Source organism: Sturnus vulgaris, chromosome 2 (genome assembly GCF_052056855.1).
Source record: "Sturnus vulgaris isolate bStuVul1 chromosome 2, bStuVul1.hap1, whole genome shotgun sequence".
Classification (NCBI taxonomy): domain Eukaryota; kingdom Metazoa; phylum Chordata; class Aves; order Passeriformes; family Sturnidae; genus Sturnus; species Sturnus vulgaris.
Window position 1 is genome coordinate 94,787,843 of NC_142244.1, and position 20,020 is coordinate 94,807,862.

The window sequence follows — 20,020 nt, forward strand, 5'->3', positions numbered from 1 at the left end:
CAGATTTATCTTTTATGTATCTGATCTTTTTCACAGCAAGATTGTTGAACATCCCTTTAAGATGCATATTGTTCTGTACAGAATCGAGCCACAATAATGACAGAGAAGTACAAAATAATAAATTATAATATACTTGAAATGAAATGTTAAAAACCCCAGAATTTCCATGTTCTCAGTTTCATAAGATATGACAGTAGTTAAAGATTCTATTTCTATTAAATTTAATTAACATATAAAGTCCATTGCCAAAATATTTTAAGGAAGTCAAAGGAAATGCAGAATATCAAAACATACACTCTTTTACATTTATGTGGATAATGATTCATATTTCAAAAAATAGAGAGACAAATGTGATTTCACAAGTCATATGCCAACTACAGACCGATTAAGGAATCAGTCTCATATAGAGAGCACTGTGCTGTGCTATTTTGGAACTTTTTGTGTGGCTCACTAGCATGGAAATAAAAAAGATTGACCTCATAACAAAGAATTTAGTCACGAAACAAGATATACCAGAGTTCATTTCCACATACCGAATTCCTGCACAGCATTGTTAAAGCCTCTTCCCCTCTCTGCATTCTCCTTCCCCCTTTCCAAAAGAAATGCAGTGGTAGTTCTCTACCTTGTAAGAACTACTAGCAGGTAAATGAAGTCACTGTCCATAAGGAAACCAGCCAGCCTGACCCCTGTCTGTCTGGTGTGGCAGTTCCTATATCCCTCTATGAGATAAAAAGAACATGCATATCTTGGATATTAATCTTATCAAGGTCAGGAATCTTTAATTTTTGTTCCTCTTCACTATATTCTTTACATTCATTGTCTTTTATGATAGTTATAAACAATATGTGAACAATTATGTCAGTGCTTAAATACCACAGTAAAAAAAACATTGCTTTTTTCAAGCTGGGAAAACCATGTTCTTCAATACCAAACATTTTGGTAAGGTCCATTTTTATGACATAAGCTGTGGTATAGGATGGGGGTTTTTGTTTTGGTTTGGCTTTTTCCTTGTTTGTTTTTGGGCTTTGTGTGGTTTGATCTTGTTTGGTTTGTTGTTTTTTTGGTTTTTTTTCTCCTTTCAATTGCTCCATCATATAGGATCTGCATTATTTAATCCCCAAACAAGGCATGCAGATATAAAGTGTTAGCATCTACCTAGCTGCACATGTGAAAAAAAAATCCCCATAACCCAGGATCAAAGTGCATATAGGATGATGAATTTTCAGAGCTTTTGAAAACAAAGGCCAGGACCAACATAAAATGGACGTTTTTGTAAGGCAAAGGATAAGGGACTGAACTGAAAGTTGCTGTAGCTGGAAGTACTCCCTCCCCTGGCCAAAGCATTTAGCTTTCCTGTGCTTCAGTGTCACCATCTATAAAAGGGCTGATTTGTAATCCATCCTCCTTTGCACATTATTCTGACATCTCTAACTTGGCAGCATTCTAGAAGCTGAAGTAATATTTTATTTTGGTGAATATATAATAACATATAGGGGATACAAATATTAGCTGCAGTAATGCCTCATGTTGAAATGCCTCGTCTGTATATTCATATCACAGTGTTATGTTTTTTACCTCAAAGCACTTTGATTAATTGAGCTTCTTCCCACCACTCAGGACAGGATTTTATTATTCCCATTTTGTAGATTAAAAAAAAATAAATAAGCCTTTACAGTTTAAATAAAAAAGATAGCTAAAGTCAAACCAAAAGTTTCTGAAAGCAAGATTTCCATGTTCATATTCTGACTTCATACAGCTATAAAAAATATAGCCACATTTCAAGTTAATTATTTTTATGAATTCGAAGTTAAATATCTTGATACCAGACTTATGCTTCTAGTCCTAAATATAGAGAGCTGTATATTATTATTTGAATGTGCAGATCCAAACAAAACTTAGAGAACACAAAGAAAACCTGGTGTTTCATTTTGCTACGATTTTTACAGCCTAAATACAGTGTTTCTAGCTCAGGCCATCCTTATGATATTTTAAGGAAAATCTTAAGCCAAATCTCGAGTTTGTTGTTGCAACAGCTTTCTGGAAAGGACCTTCTCTACATGAGAGCAGTACAATCCAGCCAAACACCCACTCTTTATCAGTGCCTTTCCACAATGAACTAATTCCTTAATCACCTTCTTGAAGGCTAAAAAATTGCCCCATATCCTGACTGTCCAATTCTATTTCTAAGATTTTAAATACGTACAAAAAGAGTATTTGCCATGATATGCATATGTCAGAGGAGTGTCTCATGCTGTGCTATAAACCAAGGTGCAGTTCCTTCTGCGTGCAGGTGTTTTTCTTTATGCTGGAACCTTATCTCTGAGCACTGGATACTGTACACACAGAGCTTTATACATGCCAAAATGCAAAGAAGCCAAATAAACGTGAGGAATGCCTACAGAATCACAATTTCTGAGAAGTCAGAAGTCTTCTTTTTATATTAAAAGATATTTTACAATATCTTAGTGATCAATTTAGCCTGATGTTAAAGTTTTTAAATGCCTGGGTCTCTTGACACTTTTAACAGAAAATTTATTTGAACCTGCTTTGCCTCAGAATATAATTCCTGGCTTGCATTGCTTAATAATGTGTACTGAAAAGAGAATACTCCTTGATGCCTAGAGAAGTTGTGGATGCCCTTGGAAGTGTTCAAGGCCGGCTTGGATGGAGATTTGAGCAACCCGGTCTAGTGGAAGGTGTCCCTGCCTGGCAGGGGGCTTAGGCGGTCCATTCCAACCGAAACCATTCCACGCTTTTGTGATGCCATGATTTTCAGGGACAGATGAGCGCACTTCAACAATTGTACTCTTCAATATCATCAATTAAATTTTACTGATGTCAGAAAAAGTCGTTCACAAATACTTTGGACAAAAACAATTAGGAGCAACTAACAGAAGTTCCTTAAAAATTCTGTGAAGCCATTGCTCAAGGACCGGTTTCTGATTGCAATTTAAAATCTAGAATTGTCATTTTAACCAGACGCTGACGGGGTTGTTGTTTGTAACCCACTGAGCAGCACAAACCCATGGTGACCTCCGAGCGCTGGGGCTGGCTTGACAGCACATCCGTGGTGTGCGGGGACACCACGACAGCGGGCGCTCCGCGGCCCAGCCCTGCCACCGGCACCTTCTCCTTGCTGGCACACCGGCCCGGGGCGGCGGCAGAGAGCGGCTCTGTCGCCTCCACAACAGGAGGAGAGCGGAATGGAGGAAGGGGAGGGAGAGGGAACGAGGAGAAAGAGGATGAAAGGGTGAGGGAAGAAAAGGGAGTGGAGAGACAGAGAGAAAGAGACAGGAGGGCGGGAGGGAGGCAGGAAAGATGGAAAGATGAGGAAAGGGAAGGAGGGACAGGCGAAGCCGGAGGAGGAAGGAGCACGGAGAAGAAGGAGACAGCGCCGCGCGCCGCCCCGCCCCGCCAGCCCCGCTCTGGGCTCCCTGAGGGCCGCGTGGCCCCGCCCCTCGGGGGCGGAGCGTCGCGCGCAGCCCCGCCCCGCTCCCTTTGTGCCGGGGCCGCGCGCGCCAGCCGCAGTCGCCGCCGCTTCCCGCCTGGGCAGCGCGCGCCCGTCCGCCTGCTCCTTCTTCCCTTTCTCCCTCCCCCATTCCTTCCCATTCCCTCTCACCGCTCTCCCGCTCGCCATGTCGCTGGGAGCCGGCCCCGAGGCGGGCTTCTCCAGCGAGGAGCTCCTGACCCTGCGCTTCCCCCTTCACCGCGCCTGCCGCGATGGGGACCTGCCCGCCCTGTGCGCGCTGCTTCAGAGCTCGCCCCGCTCCGATCTGGCGGCCGAGGATTCCTTCTATGGCTGGACGCCCATCCACTGGGCCGCGCACTTCGGCAAGGTGGGGCCTGGCCGGGCTCAGCCGGCGGCGGGAGCGGGGGTGGGTACGGGAAGGAGAAGGGGAAGGAGGGCGCGATTCCCGCTCGCGCGCAACGCGGCGCCATCTTTGCCCCTAGCGCGCGCTGTGCCGGGAGGCGCCGCCGCCCCCCCCCGCCCTTTCCTCACCGCCTCCTGCCGCTCCTCGGGGAATCGGGCGGGACGGGAGCGGACAGCCGTGGCTCTTGGCTCCGTTCCTGTCCCCGCGGTCAGCGAGGCGTGGGTGGCGCAGGTCACGGGGCTGGCGGCACCTGCCGTCTCGGCATCACTCATCCCACCCCCGCTGCCGCCGACAGCCGCCCCTCTCCCTCCCCGCCGCTTCCCCGGTGACAGCGGCGGCCCCGCGCCTCGCGCTGCCGAACGGCGCCCGGGCCTCCGGCACGGGAGCGAACGGTGAGGAGCGGCCATCCCCTCCGCACACCCCCGGCGGACGCCGGCCTTGCGGGCTGGAGGCACCGCCGCGGCGCGACCCCTTCCCCGCCCTCGGCCGATCCTCCTTCCCTGCTGGCCCTCACGGGGCGCTTCGCGCTTTGTCTGCGCGGTCTGGTCGCCATCCGTGTCGTGCTCAGGCTCCGCACCTGGAGACCGCTGTGTTGTGGTGCCCGTGTTATGACAACCGGCTCCTTGGGAGTTTGGGCAGAAGGTGCTTGTTGTGCCTGTAAGGCGCTCCTCTTTTGCCTTCAGTAGGAAAAATAAATTGCGGTTGGTTCATACTTATGGAATTTTCTGCATTGGCGTCTTTGCGTTGTAGAAAAGACCGAAACATAAGTAGCTACGCTAACTTCGCATCTTAGACGGAGTGGTATTCTAATTTCTCGATTTTTATATACGCGTTTCCTGTTTCTGATGCAGTAAGTATCTCAGACTATGCAGAATTCCAGCCTAGAGGGTTGGGATCTAGTTTTGTTTCCTCATTGATTTGTCTGAATTCAGAATTCGAGGGGCTTTTGTTCTTGTTCTCCCTCCCATTTCCCATATACTTCTGTTTGCTTATTGGTTGTGTGCCAGAGGAGGAAGATTGATGTACTTAAGCAGTTGTCATGGTTTATAAAAGGACATTAGGAGACAGTTTCTATACGTTATGTGATCTTATCTGCAGTTGCTTCTTTTAGAAGCAGCTTTAGTTAAGTAGTCTTCCAGTCCTAAAACAAAGCAAAACAAAAAACCCTAAACCCACAAAATCCAAAACGTAGAATACTGTTTTATCTGTTCAGAAAGATGCTAATAATCTGCACTCCAAAAAAAGTGGAGTGCCTTTATTTTCCTTGTGAAATACGCCCGCAGAAAATATCAAGATACTAATTTGCCTTACAGTCTTCTGTTTCTTTCCTCTGTCTTGTAAGAATTTCTTTTCAGTATGATCTTCTGGCAGCCTTGCTTTTGCAAGGTAGTGGTTATTGGATGTAGATTTTGGATAGTGTGTGTTGTTTTGTTTTTTCCTTTAAGCATCTTCAGCTTTCTGCTAACCATCCTAGCTTGAGCGAGCTTTTGTTTGCATTCCAGTTTCTCTTGAAGAGACTCTTGCAGAAACTGTAAACAAAGGGAAGAAGTCGGCCTGCAACATGTTGTGCTTGTATTTGCTATATTCGTTCTTGGGTATGAGCAAAATTTGATGTTGCATATGGGGGGAATCTGACAGATGAAATGAGACTTTCAAAGGTGACATAGGTTATAAATGGACTTTATAGAATTTTGTGTATATGTTTTTTCCTTAAAGCCATCAGATCTAGGCAGCAATCTATGGAAGTTATCTACATACTTTATAGTCTTGTTGTGTTCCTTTCTCAGAGCCGAAGACTGTACAACACTTTGGAAAAGTTACAGTAGAGTAATTCGATCCCAAACACGACTGGTTTGTGTTTGTGTGGCATGGTTACACCTGTGCCTTTCACCAGTTAGAAGAGTATTGCCAGCAGTGGTACAAGAGCTGCTCAGATGCCTGTCTGGCGTTTGTATTTATGGCTTTTTTTGTTTCCCAAATTCAAAATCACATCGAAACAAAATGGAAAAGTCTTCTGTTTCTCAAAGTAGTACAGTTTTCAAATGTTAATTTTTGAAGTGTTCATTAACAGTTACTGAACAGGTCTCTTTCTCTTCACTTCTTTGTCTTTCTAGATTTTGTGGGATTTTCACTTGTTTGTTTTTTTCTTTTCCTGGAAGAAACTATGTTATGACAGAACTTCATGTCTGTTCATGTCTGTCTGTCTGATATAGGGCCAATTAGTAACATGGTTCACTAGACATGTATTGGTTCTCACTGCAGCTCTGCAGGAGGCTGAAACGACAAAACTGATTTAGTTATTTTCTGGAACTACTTGTAAGCAATGAAATCTAAGCCAGTTCATACATGTACACCCACGTGTGCCTGCACACGCAGCAGGAGTCCAGTTATGGTGAACTTCAAAGAGAGTTTTCGTTCCCCCTTGTTCCCTCTGTCTGTGGCAAAAGTAGAGCATGAAAGATGTCTCTCTCTGCATCAGAGGGCAGTACAGAAGAATTTTACAGTAAAGCTGTGTAGAACTACGTTCTTGCATGCAACTGTACATATTCTTCGGGAAGGAAGTAGCATCAACGGTCAAGTTGTTTATAAATGAATATGTGGAAGAGGAAAGGTGGCTTTTGAGGAGAGAATACTGGTGTAACATCGGTACCAGTAAAAATGGGGTCTCTTACAATTGTAAATGAAAACAGAGTTCTTGAACAACTTACTCTAAAACATACTTCTGCAGCTTGCAGGTGATACTTAAAATACCAGCAAAGTCAATTGGAGGTGATGGCTGTTGAGCTCATGTTTCTAGTTATACTATCTGGGCATTTAGTGACAGCATGGACCTCCTTTTAGAGAAAGTAGCAAGTGTGAATTTACTTGTTTTGTTGAGTACCTGTGGTGGAGTTTGCATCTTCAGGGCATTCCTTGACTGCAGAAAAGTGCTTGTCTCCTGAGATGTGAATTAATTCCTATTAGAGTTTCTGTATTTTAATTGGAGTTAATTATATAGTGTCCTAAATTACACTGGTATTTTATTGATTTTTGAGAAGATGGGTCAGAATCTAAAAGTATTAACAGTCTAAAAAAGCTACCAGACAGGTAGAAAATCCAGGGCTTGCATAAAAAAATTACTTTGGTCTTAGTCCAACACAAAATGAATTAAAATTAACTGTAATTTTCCTTTCAATCACTTGCAATTGAATTTTTATTTTCTCTGAGCACATCTATTTGCTTGTGCTCGTCTTCCGCTTTTGCTTTTTCGCATTTGACTGTTTACATTACAGGAAGCAAAAGAGTATTAAATATGTTCTGTTTCTTTTGGAACAAAAATGATAGAGATAAAAATCCCTGTCTCTTGCTTGGTATTTTGCCAGTGTTGTGGCCTGTGTAGAGGCCTGTCTTTCTTCACTAAATCAATTTAGCCTCTGCTTCAGGTTGGAAAATATTCACTGTATTAAATTTAGGTTATTTAATGAAAGTGGACTTGTGTGTCCTGATCTCAGGCATAAATGATCAAGTGAAGTATTGTTTTTTTTGTCATGTTGACTTTTCCTGTTCATGGATGTAATTCATCTCATTGTTCCATAACGTTGGAAGAAGCAGGTATTTCTGACAGCCATGATACAGAAGATCCATACTCAAGCTTTTAATGGGATGAAATTTTACTCATTGTTAAACCCCTATGACTCTAAAGTCAGAGTATGCAAAAAAAAGCCAACAGAAACAAAAACGAATGTTTAAAAATGAAGTCACATGGATAATCATGGTGTATGGTCATCTTAGATTTAAACGGTGCAGGATGGTACTAGTCAATCAGTTTCTGTGTTTTTCCCTTTTCAGCTGATGGGCTGTAATGCCTGTCTAATTAAGGAGTTCTTTCAGCCTGGTGCCTGTGCAGGAAATATTATTCTTTCCTGGAGTTGTAATGCTTGTCTGGAAGTGTTTTCAAATTAACTCTATTAATAAAGTCTATTGTTCTAAAAACTGGCTGAAATTTATTTTTGCCTTCAGTTACCACAGGTGAACCTCTTGGTGTAGCTGGAGGAGTGTTTTCCATCACATGACTTGTTAACAATGTCTAAATATTGACTGCAATATTACAAGTGCTAACATGTGAACATCAAGGAAAGTGTAATAATATTGGCAAATACAAATTGTAGTTCAGTAGTGTAATGTTGGAGTTAAAAATTTTCTTATACTAGTTATTTGATGTGTTGGGGTTTTTTTCCAACAAAAATACTTGTTTTCTTTTGAAAAGGTACTTTGTCTTTGGCAGTGTTGATGTTTATGGAGCTAGATTCATTAGTATGCAATATTCCAGTTAGCCTCACCCTTACTTCATGCAGTTAGAGAGCTCGTGGTAAAACTTGTCCAGCCTTAACTCCATTACAGTCCAAAAAATTACTTCTGTTTATTCCAAAGGATATGGTTTGTTTGAATTATATGAGGGAAGGAGACAAATGAAGTTCACAACGTATTTGCAAAACTAATATAAAATGCTTTTTTACAGGGGTTGATACTTTTATCTCGTGTGTGTAATTCAGCAAGATCAGGAATTTACAGGTTGAGAGAGGGAGAAAGAAAAGCTGATATACAGCAACAGAGAACAATGTTATAATCCTGATGTTGATGCTTCTATCTGAGTCAAGCTGCCAGCCTACATTCAGATTTTTAATTGTTCATTTATGGACAGACTTTTCCACAGCTGTGGTGTGGCTGATGTTTTCTTTAGTTGTGATACACTGGGACACCCACAGATTTGTTTTATATGAACCAATGCCTGAGCCAGTGTAAGGATCTTTGTTTTGCTGTTGAACGTGTGTGCAGTGATATTTGTTTTCTACCCACAGTAAATGGAAGCCTAGACTAAACTGTTTATTTCAGCATAGTCAGTTCCTTTTCCTATCAACAAGACAATGCTACTCTGTGACAGGAAAGAAGTGTTTTGACTATTTTTGAAAGTTGAGGTCATTGTAGCTGTGGTTTGCCTGGTTTCTATAAATGAGAACTTATGAACCTTTAAAAATTCTATCTGGCTATCTGACACTTCTGTCTAGTATGTTAGGAAAAAAAGGGCAGAATATAGTTTGAAAAAGTGCTACCATTTTTTAAAACAAAAAAGACATTTATTATCTTTGTGGTGCCACAAACATGCACCCTGTTTTATTTTCAACAGTTTCTTATATGAAATAACAAGAAAATGGTGGAATTAATTTATTTCTTGTATAGATTTAACTTATTATATATATTGTTAAGTATCAGTTTTCTTGACTAATCTTCAGTCACTCCAGGAATACATTAAAGAAATGAAAAATCTTTTGTTTTTCTGATACAGCTTTCTATAAACTCTCCCGAGAGTATGAGCCCAGGATCTCTGTATCTCGTAACAACACTTTTGTTTTGGCAAATATTATCTAATAATAATATCTGGTTAGTATCATGTTTGCTGGATCAGAACTCTTCCCCCCCCGCCACTTTTTTTTGTCCTTTTTTTTCTTTCCTCCCTTTCCACCCTCTTAACAAAAGTGAACTGAATATCTCTTGTAGTTAGGATTGAAGTGTTTATGCCCTCTTTTCTGAAATTGAAGGTGAAATTCAGTTTTGGAGGTGAGAATTAAGTACTTCTCAGATATGGTCTATGATCAAATGAGGGAGGAAATCCTAAATTTCATATTCTGTCTTGTTTTTCATTCATGTAGTCTTACTAGTAAGTTTAGCTCTTCTAGGTTTTATGTAGTCATTTAGCACTTGCCAATTGTCATAGGACATCTGTGTAACATTTTTTGGTTTTATTTTCCCTCATGTCTTTAAAGCTGGAGTGCCTAATGCAGTTAGTAAGAGCTGGAGCTTCTGTAAATGCCAGTACAACACGTTTTGCTCAAACACCAGCCCACATTGCTGCTTTTGGAGGACATCCACAGTGCCTGAATTGGTTGATTCAAGTGGGGGCCAACATAAACAAACAGGTACGGATTAACGTGTATTTCACCTATGCATATAGTTTTGCAAGAAGTGTTTTGATCTCTTTTTCTGACATGTATGATTGTTACATTAACATACAGATACTTTATTTTTGACATCAGCTGAGGTCAAATGACTTAATGATCAGTTATAGACATTTTACATTTCAGTAGAGATAGGACTAATAAATGTCCTTTAAGCCTCTAGAGGTTTGGAGGATATTTGTTTTAGGAGTTGACATCTTGCTGCTTCTTGAACAAAATGGTAATGTTGCCGTGGTATTGGCAGCATTAGCAAATACTCTGATATTGTAGTGCTGCTGTAGGGACAAGAAAAAAAACTAGTGAGGAACATAATACTTACTAAATATGCTAAGAATTGAAAAATTTACCATTACCTACAGAACCATGAGACCTTAGTGGTGCTTCATGATTTACTCATACATCTAACTAGTAAGGGCTGCCTTGATTTATTTTAACGTGCATCTGGTTTTATGTTTTTCTTTTAGATTATTTCTAAAGCTTTTCTAGTAGCTTTCTGAAAATAGATCAGAAACATGTACTTTACTAACAAAGAATGAATGGGTGATTTAAAAGATTTATTTTGCTTTTTTTTACTATAATTTTCATTAGTTTTACGTGAGTATGTAATTTATTTGGTAGCAGAGAGTGCATTAATATAACAAAATTCCTGCAAAGGACTGTTGACTCTGGTACAGTTACAGAATAAACACGTAAAAACTATCATGTTTTTGAAGAAAATGTTTGAAGTACTGAATGAATCTGTTAGGTATGCTGGGCATACATAACATACTTTTTAATGGTAATAAAAGTATTTTTAATAATATTCTGTGAGAGTAACTAATACTACAGCATATGCTGTTTTAAGAAGCTGTGGTATAGTACAGCATCCATAAAATGTCTGGCCTGTTAAATCTTGTATCATACTTTTCATAAAATATTAAAGGGCCAGACTGCATTTTATATGCAGTAGAGTTAAGCTAAGTCTGCTGAAGAACTTAAACATTTGCATTTCTAGAGTTTGGTTCTTTTTTTTTTTAAGCTGTGCAAAAATAAGAAATGGGGAAGTTTGTGTTGAGTTTTCAGAAAAGAAGTCTGGTGCATTGAGAGCAGCTGTGAGACACCAGGAGAATTGTAGAAACAATGAAGGTGGCTGGATGCAGAGGCTATAGATCGCATCTTCTCCTTGATACCTGACAAAAGTAACTTATGCAATAAGTTATTGCTGCATAGTGGTAGAATCTTCAGAAGAGAAAATACAAGAACTATAAATGCATCTGGAGACCAGGTAAGAATGTAAAGAAATGGTGATTAGAGAGGAAACATGGCATGCACAGAATAAAGATATACAAATAACTGCTAAATGAGAAGAGAAGAATGAATGAAAGTGAATGAATGAGAAGAATGAAAGTTTCCAGCTATGAGGATAAAGAGAAGAACTGACCAGTGAGGTTGAAATGGAGTTGAAGAACAAGCTTGATGTCCTGGAACATGATGAGGGGGAAAAAAATCACATGTAGGGAGTGAGGTTGTAGCAAAGAAGAAAGTAGCAGCTAGCTCCCAGAAGAAGAGAAGAGTGTGGAGAGATCTCTCCATGGGCTGAGGGCAACATGCAGATGACTGTAAAAGAAAGCAGAAGCAGTATAATATGCAGTTAAAAATGGGCAGGAGACTCATTCCATTTTAAAGAAGTTACTAAGGCAAGCCAGTGACTCAGGAGTCTGTATGTTGATGGCTTGTTGCCAGAGTAAATGGTTCTCCACATTGTCAAGTTTTCAGATGGTGATAATAGTATTCTATAGAGTTCTAGGGCAGACTTAGGCAATGACAGACCACAGACACAAGAGAGATAGGTACTGAGAGGTGAGACTGTGGGTGCCTTGTATGTGGTTAATTGTAGGCTCAAGTTACGCTTGAGTGTAGTAACTACTTTTTGTCCCCACAAAATACTAATTGAGCATATGACCAGAAGTATTTCAGACTCAGTTCAGTGATAAAATAAGATACCTCTGGTTAATTAAAATGGTAGTAGAAACAAAAAAGTCTCCTAAATTCATAGGATGCAACTTGTCAGTCACACTGTTTTCACATGCACAAGCACTGAAATCTAGACAGTGTGCCTTGATGATAACTGAAGCAGAAAACTCATCCCACAGATAGCTGCAATGTTTTATACATGGCTATGTAAAGCACAGTGCATGCTTTGCTATCCCCAGTTCCCTTAGCTGTTTATTGAATTGTGGTTGAATTCTACTATTCTTGTTTGATTTGAACTCCTTAAATGATCTCAGTTCCTTATTTAACTTGCAAGCACTTTTAGGTGATCATCTAGGGCTTCCACCCACACTTTTGAGCTTTTGGAGCACTATTTCCTGATGTGTATTTTGTTTATTCCTTCCAGCTCGCTGACTGATGCTGTACTTCAAACAGACATAGTCACTGGCTAATGCTTGTGTGAGGACAAGTGTTCCATGGACACTGGATACAAAACACATGCTGAGAAAGATCTGGGAATGCTTGATATTTAAACTAGTAAACTTTTCCTTCCAAACTGACTTCTGGTCATTGGCTACAGACTAACCCTTCACTTCTGGAAAAAGAAAAGGATAGCTTCTGAAAAGGAATCCACACAAGTCTCTCAGTTTTACCATAAACCTCCGGTACTCAGTAGAATTTGCATGCATGCTTTCTCATATCTGCCCTGAGGTATGGTATTGTAGCTCATGCTGCCTGCCCTGAAGTTGAGGAAAACTTAAAAATGTCTTATCTCATTGCTGGTGACAGTTGCCCAGGACACTTCTCAGGCAGCAGCAATGAAGTACAAGTGCTGAAAACTGCTTTTCCCAACTGTACTTTGCTCCCCAAATAAATTCTGTGAGTATATTCTGTGATGCCCAGCCCTCTTATATAACTGTATGTGCTGGCTAGAATCACATCTGTCTCTCATCAGTGGGCAGTTCTCTACCGCCACGATCACCATATGAAAATGCACAGGAGGAAAACTGAAGTGCCGAGCAATTGTCTGTTTCTACCCAGTGTAGATTCAAGGGAATGTCCTACTGTTTCTGATTTTTCTTTTTTTTTTTTTTTTTTTTTTTTTCTCCCTCGGCAGGCTGTGCCTGCTAATAGTTCTTAGTGATATGACTCAGGACCTACATTTGGCTGCCTGCCTGCTCTAGTTCACTGTAACAGTGCAAAGCAATTACTCTGCTACTTTTCCTGAGGATTTTTTTCTGTTTTATCCTTGTCACAACACAGATTGATTCTGGGCTGTGGTAATATTAACATCAGATAATAATGAATACTTTCTGATTTAGAAAACAATTAACTTTATTTAAATATTTTTCCCCTCTAGCCTCAGCCTATTAAACATTTCTATTGTATGTTGCCTTTCTTGATTGGCCAAAAAAAGTACTGTGTGGCCTGTCATAAAGAGAAGGGAACATGCACCCTTACAGGGGATGCAACTTACTAGTCATGCAGTCAGTTACTATCACATGGCAGTGGTGGCAGATAGTTTTAGGAGGATTAGGCTACCCATAGGAGCATGAACTGTAAACAGGCTGATGTCCTTGGTATGGAGGAAGAAAATATTATTTTGGTATATTACTGTTTTTATTTTAAAGAACAGTTAAGTCTAAGTACAGGTAAAAAGATTACATCAGTTCTCATTTGCAGTCAAAAGCCCTTTTAGGAAAGGAGGAAAATTACTTAGTGTTCTTTAGTTTCTACTTCCTAGCTTCAGAAAGGGTAGCATACAGGGTCTAAGAAATGAGTAGTGTTTGGAAAAGTGATCATCTGATTGATCAATGAAATTCAATCAGTTGAGTTAAGGAATGGAGTTAGTTTGTATTACTTACCAAGTAAGGGCTTTTGTGTCTTAGTCAATATCACTACTAGAAGTATTTTAGAAGGGCTTGCATAGTGTTGAGGTTTAACCCCAGTGGATACCTAAGCACCACACAGCTGCTTCCTTGTTCTCCCCACCCCTGAGGTGAGGGGGAGAATGAGAAGAGAAGCGTGAGAACTTAAGGGTTGAAGTAAAGACAGGTTAACAGGTAAAAAAAGGAAACAAAGAAAAAGAAATCCAAGAAAAATCAAGTGATAAAACATTTTCTTAAATCTCACAGCACAGCCCAAAAAGCTTTGTTGCACAGTACTGCCTGACTGATGCCCAGCCAGTGCTGGAGCAATGACAGCCCCAGTTTTATTTCCTGAGCATGATGATATGATATGATATGGGATAATCCTCTGATTCATTTGGGTCAGTGGTCCCAGCTGTGCCACAATCCAGCCCACTCATAGCTAAAACATTGGTGTACTAAAAAAAAACCACTTTGGTTGCAAATCCAAAACACTTTAACAGGTACTGTGAAGAAAATTAACTCTATCCCATGCAAATCAGTATACATAGTTGAAAGCCTTCAGTGTAAATGTGTGTGGGAGCTTTTTATGTTAAAAATCCTGCAACTAAGTTGGTTTTGGTTGGGTTGGGTTTTGGGGTGTTCTTTTGCTTGTTTTGGTTTTGTTTTGTTCTTCTGTTTGGTTGGTTTTGTTTTGTTTTTTATGAATGGAAGACATGTAAATGTACCAGTGAGTAAAATCAATTTAATCATATCCAGGGACTTGGAATTTGGTGAACAAAATAGGAAATGTGCTCTGAAATGTGCTCAAGCCAACAGAATTCAGGTTCCAAAAAGACAGAAGGAAGAAAAATGGAGTAAAAAATGGCTTTAGACCAAATTGAAAAAATACCCATACATACAGGAGGCCTGGGAAGAGAGTTTGAGAAAAGTATTTAATTAAAGTAGAGAAAAGGTCTTTTGAGGTTAAACAGCATAGTGAGGAACTGGAAACTGATTAATCAAGCTGAGATAGACTTAGTGATTAAAGTCAAAAAAAGCAGAAGACTCTTCAGCCACATAAGTAAAAAGAGAATCAGAAAGGAAGCTAGATATTGATTCAGTAAAATGAAATAGAAGTTAAAGGTAATCTAGTTCTGACCCCAAGCTAGAGAAAACTGCCCTTGTCTGTGTGAAAGGGTAGCCATTCTTTCTGAGGGGAAGGAGGAAGACATTCAGCAGTGAGTTGCAAAAACTAAATGTCTCTGATGCTTCTGATGCCATTTCTTCAAGAGCACTGTGCAAAAAATATTTAGTAGCCACAGAACCAATTAAATGTATTATCTTGAATGCTAAATTAATGAAACTTAATTTGAGTTTTTACTCACTTATAAGGCATCCTCTAGACTGTGAGACAAGTTTGGACTGTTGGTGCAGTGTTGCAACAGAGAGACAAGTTCTGCTCTAGTTGTGAAAGGCCAGTACAAGTCATTGATGCTTCCCTTCCTGAAATATTAATACAAAAGGAATTGTATCAGACTCAAGCACAGATGGGGAATGTGACCAATTTAAAGGATTTTGAGGTGTTATCAGAGATAATCAGGAATTTTAAGAGCTTCTCAAAATAAAATAGCTTCTTTTGCTCCACATAAGTAAAAAGAGGTAGGGAAAAAGTGTCTTAGACCTAAGAATGTGCTGACAGGCTAGACCCTGAACTGCTCTCAGAAACTTCTTGGGAAAAAACTGTTAGTTTGTTTTCCTGTTTGGTCACATCCGTTCCAGTTGTTGAGTCAAAACAGAATTGTTCTGAGACTTAAACAGAGGACTGTTGTTTTCTTCTGTATACATGGTTTTGGATACATTGAAAAATAACTAAATTTAAAAGCTATCTTTCAGTGGGATATGTATCTATTTTCCGTTTAGTCTAGCTTACAATCTAGAGAGAATTTCTGATGACAGCTAGGAAAGTGTTTCAGTGCAAATATGTTTGGCCCCTTACAAGAATTTCAAGGCAACGTAATAGTAGTGATGACTGAAATTTGGGTGTTTTAATTAAAAGGAATGCTATAAAAATCTATGTCTCTGTATTCAGTAATTTTTTAAGTTTTTTTTTAATTCCTTAGCTGTAGACACATGGTTTTCTGGGCCAGTGATTGAAAGCAGCCCTTCTCAAGACATCTATTCTCTTCTGAAATACTAATCTTTTTTGTTTGGTGATGGAAGTGCTAGCTGCTATAAGCTTAGCTCATTCTTCTAATGCAGTGCTGGGGAGTCCTTTTGCAAAGGTCTTCTCTCATCCTTTTTGTGTTTCCCCACAGCAATGTCATAACTGAGTTCTCTAGATCTTACTGTGGGCAGTGTGCCAGGTTTATGGGGCTAGGGGAGATTTTGTTACCTCTATCATATGCATGGCCAACTAACCCGTAACTGAACTTAATATTAAGTGATCATCTTTTAACTTAGGGTTGGGCTTGTAGATACTAATGCTGACCAAAAGAGGCCAAAGACTTACTTTCTATACTTCACCACTTTAATGAAGGGGAGAGGGGAGGAAACCATAACAGGATGATGAATCGAAGACAACTTCTATGATCGGAAAATTTATTACACAAAGAAATTTTTTCTGGGTAAATTAATGTCAAATAAATTTCCATGTATAATAGTTTAAAAAATTGTATCCTGTCTTAAACTTCTCTGTCTTCCTGTTACTTCAGGGGACATTATAAATGGGAAAAATTGCATAAACTTCATTGGAAAGCAGTCTTCTATCCATCAACTGCAGACATCCACTTTGGAAGAAGGGCTGTATAGCCCTTTTCTAATCTCTAAGGCATTTGCTGCTCTTTTCTGTGTCCAAACTTTGTCAGCCTCAACAATTTTCCTTAGCTTATAAGCTAAATGGTGCCATTATTGTTCCCTGCTGGGTGTGTTAGGTAGTTCACTGTTTGGCTGAATATATGTCTTAAGCACTGGTAAGCTGGCTTACCCTCAGTGAGTTTGTAACTTGTTTTAAAGATATTTCACCATGAAATAAAATTGTCAAGTAGAAAATTGAGAATTCATACCTCATAATCCAAAATTCATTTTCAAGTTATGCTTACATGGCCTAAAAGATAGGATTAAATTTGTCAAGAGTTTGGCAGACTATTTAAGACGCTTGGTAGCTTCTAGGTAGTATGATCATATTTTGCATATATTCACATCCACATAGAGCTAAAATGCAACCAGTACTGTGGGGTTAGGCATGTCCACTGGTGTGTGTAAACACTAGTGAATATGTAAAGGTGCTGTGTTTAATTTAATAGTGTTGATAATTTAATAAAGGAAACAGGGGAGCTAAACTGGGCACATACAGTTAGAATATGTTTAATGTCTGAAACGGACTGGTGAAGTCTGTCAAAAGTTTGGAGACAAAGAGAAGGGGAATAAAAGGGGGGAAAAAGCCAAAACCCTTGCTACACTGTGGAAGTATTGAGAATTAATCACATTAACAAACCAGTAACAACATCTACTTGCGACTCCAAGGCAATGGTTCATTGCAGTTTCTTCTCTGTGGTTCTTAAAACTGATGGTTATTTGCAAGTACTGAATTTCCTCTGCAGCCTGTAGATCATGATACGTGAATTTACCTGCTGCTTGCTTGGATTTGTAAAATTGTTGTAGATCCTCCCTGTTACCTGTAATACAGTTAATGGGGAGGAGTTTGCTGAAAAGCAATATTCTACTCCCAGTATGTCTGTACATTATGCAAAAAAATAAAATGATTGGATGTCCTGGTTAATAATAATGGAATATAAATTGACATAGAAAATCAGAAACGTATATAGGAGGTGAATCAATGTGTAAGTGTTGGGAGAGATCTGGCCTGTCCCATGAACACTGGGCATACCTCTATTACAGTAGAGCTCTGCCTATGTGCTCCTCTCCTGCTGAGCGCAACACTCGAGGACTGGGTCAGTGTGTCAGCAAGCTCTGAAAATAGCACAGTCCCACAGGCTCGGCCTTGCTGCTCCCGAGTTCAAGACGGCTTACACAGCCCAGTGTATTGGGGAACAAAAGTGCCAGGAAGTGAAGGTGTTAGAATAACGTGTTATGTGGTATATGTTGGGAGGGTTAATCAGTGTTGCTGAATATGAGTCTGCTGATTGCTGAGCTCTTGGATAAGTCTTATCTTGTGAGTTAATTGCCTTTAGTGTTACTTCTTGCTAAAAGTCTAATGTACATGACAGTCAACTTCAGACTTTAATGATAAAGTACCTGATGTATTTGCTAGCTAATAAATGCTGCTTTTATATGTCTGCTATCTTAATTAAAATGAGTAATGTAATAATAGTATTTTAATTTTTAGAAAGATTATGCTTGACAAAATGTAGTTTGTCTTTACAGGATTATGTTGGTGAAACTCCTATTCATAAAGCAGCACGGTCTGGTAGTATGGATTCCATAAGTGCCCTTGTGGCTCATGGTGCGCAAATAGAGTAAGTGAGGTATTTTTTTTTGTTGATTGTTGTGTGTGTAGCTGACTAACTTAGATTGGTAAACATAGATACTAATTTCAAAAAGAAAAGTCAAAACAGCAGACACATGATCAAAATAATAATGACAGCTAGACATGTTCAACTGTAATGAAGCCTAAGATACTTTGCATGTCTAGTAATAAAATTCATTTTCCTTAAATGATACTGTTGTGCTACATTAGTGTTGCACATAGATCTGATACAGTAAAATATTTATCCTGCTTCTGTCATATGATCCCAAACTGTACACTTTATTAAGTATGTAGTTATTTTTTTGCAAGAAATCTACACCTTTCACTGGTGAATAAATACAGAAAACAATGCAAAAGCAACATTATATGCAAAACAGCAATTCATGCACTTCCCCATTAGTTTATTACTGTTTGTTAGTGTACTGTGTATTTGCCCTGTTAACTTTTTTCTTTAAAGGTTTATGTACTGCAAAAACATTCAGAAAAGCTCACAAACTTTTGCAACTTACAGCATGGACAAAATGGATGCAGTTTTCACCTAGAAATGTTGAGTATAAGCTCTATGGCTTATAAATAATATCAATACTTTAGCAATTTGTTTTAATTAGAACTAGCTTTATTATCTTAAATGGTAACTAGTTACTGTATTTTAACCTGCACTATGAAATTTTGAAGTTGTAAGTGAAATAAGAATCAAGTAGTTAATTTATTGTTTTACCCTTTGGTTTCCATCTTACTGTTTTTGTAATGCTGCCTTGATAAATCTACCATAAAATTTAACTCTTAGTGGTGTCATAGAGTATTCAGGAAATATATTACCTTTTAAGTGAATAATAGTGAACTAATTGCTTTGTATGAAGAGATTTATTTATAGAAGAATGAAATAAGCTGTCTCAGTTATTGACAAGCATACTAAATCAGTCTTAAATGTATAATTTTCCATTTTTCACTCACTTTTGGATATTTTTAAGATAAACTTGGAATTAAATTTACTGTGGAATTGAGCAAACCTTAATTATCATCATCAATTAGTATGTAATCATGTGGTTTTTACAAAGTAGCCAACCAAAAGAAAAGTTGTGGAACTGCATAAACAATGTGAAATGGGTGAGATCTGTCTTTGGCCAAAGGTCTTTGCAGCAGAAGCAGTGTAGGTTTATAGGAGTTTATTGGACAGGAAATAATTGGAATTCTCAGTTTTCTAACTTTGAATTCCATCTATGTTTCAGTAGACTTGTCACAGGTTTTATAGGTAGTTAAACATCAGGTCCTGTCATGGGAATGGTAAAGTCAGGGATGGAACTGCAAAAGGCTGGTGGAGCAGCCCAAGTGTAATCATGTAGAGGATAAGCACTTGGCCCTGTCACCTGAGGGAATTAGCTATTTTCTGGTAGGAGTGAGGATTTTTTCCTTAGAATCCAGTTTCCAGGTTCAGTATGTTAAAGTAGGCCAAATCCATGTATGTGCTTTTGACACTGATTAATTTTGGGTCATCTGGTTTTGAAAGCTGGCCCTGATTAATGGTTATGTAGATTTCCTGATTTTTGTAAAAGCTTGAAAATGTCGATGCCCAGAAGGTTTTGACTCCTTTATTTTATGGCTTCAGTAGAAGAAAAGGAGATGGATTTTAGTTACGTATTCGAGTTTGAATTTTTATATATTAACTGAAATGATGATTGACTGTATAAGACCAAATCAAGAATTTTATGAAATACAGAACTAAGCACTAACTAGAATTAAACTGTTGATCTGTACTCATGATGAATAAGTGCTTTTTATTTTTACTGGGATTAGATCATCTAATCCATTGTTTTGTCTTGTTGGCTTTTTTAATCTGTTATTATAGTT

The 20,020-nt window shown here is 39.1% G+C and overlaps 1 protein-coding gene across 1 annotated transcript in view; it reads left to right on the forward strand.

Annotated features, from left to right (window-relative positions):
- Window positions 1-3,449: 3,449 nt before the first annotated feature.
- The window catches only part of ANKRD10 (ankyrin repeat domain 10), a 37,392-nt gene continuing 20,821 nt past the window's right edge, over window positions 3,450-20,020 (forward strand). The window contains exons 1-3 of the mRNA XM_014883233.2: window positions 3,450-3,836; window positions 9,674-9,826; window positions 18,070-18,161. Coding sequence (XP_014738719.2) covers window positions 3,636-3,836; window positions 9,674-9,826; window positions 18,070-18,161 — 446 coding nt within the window. The 5' untranslated portion in view covers window positions 3,450-3,635. The remainder of the gene's footprint in view (window positions 3,837-9,673; window positions 9,827-18,069; window positions 18,162-20,020) is intronic.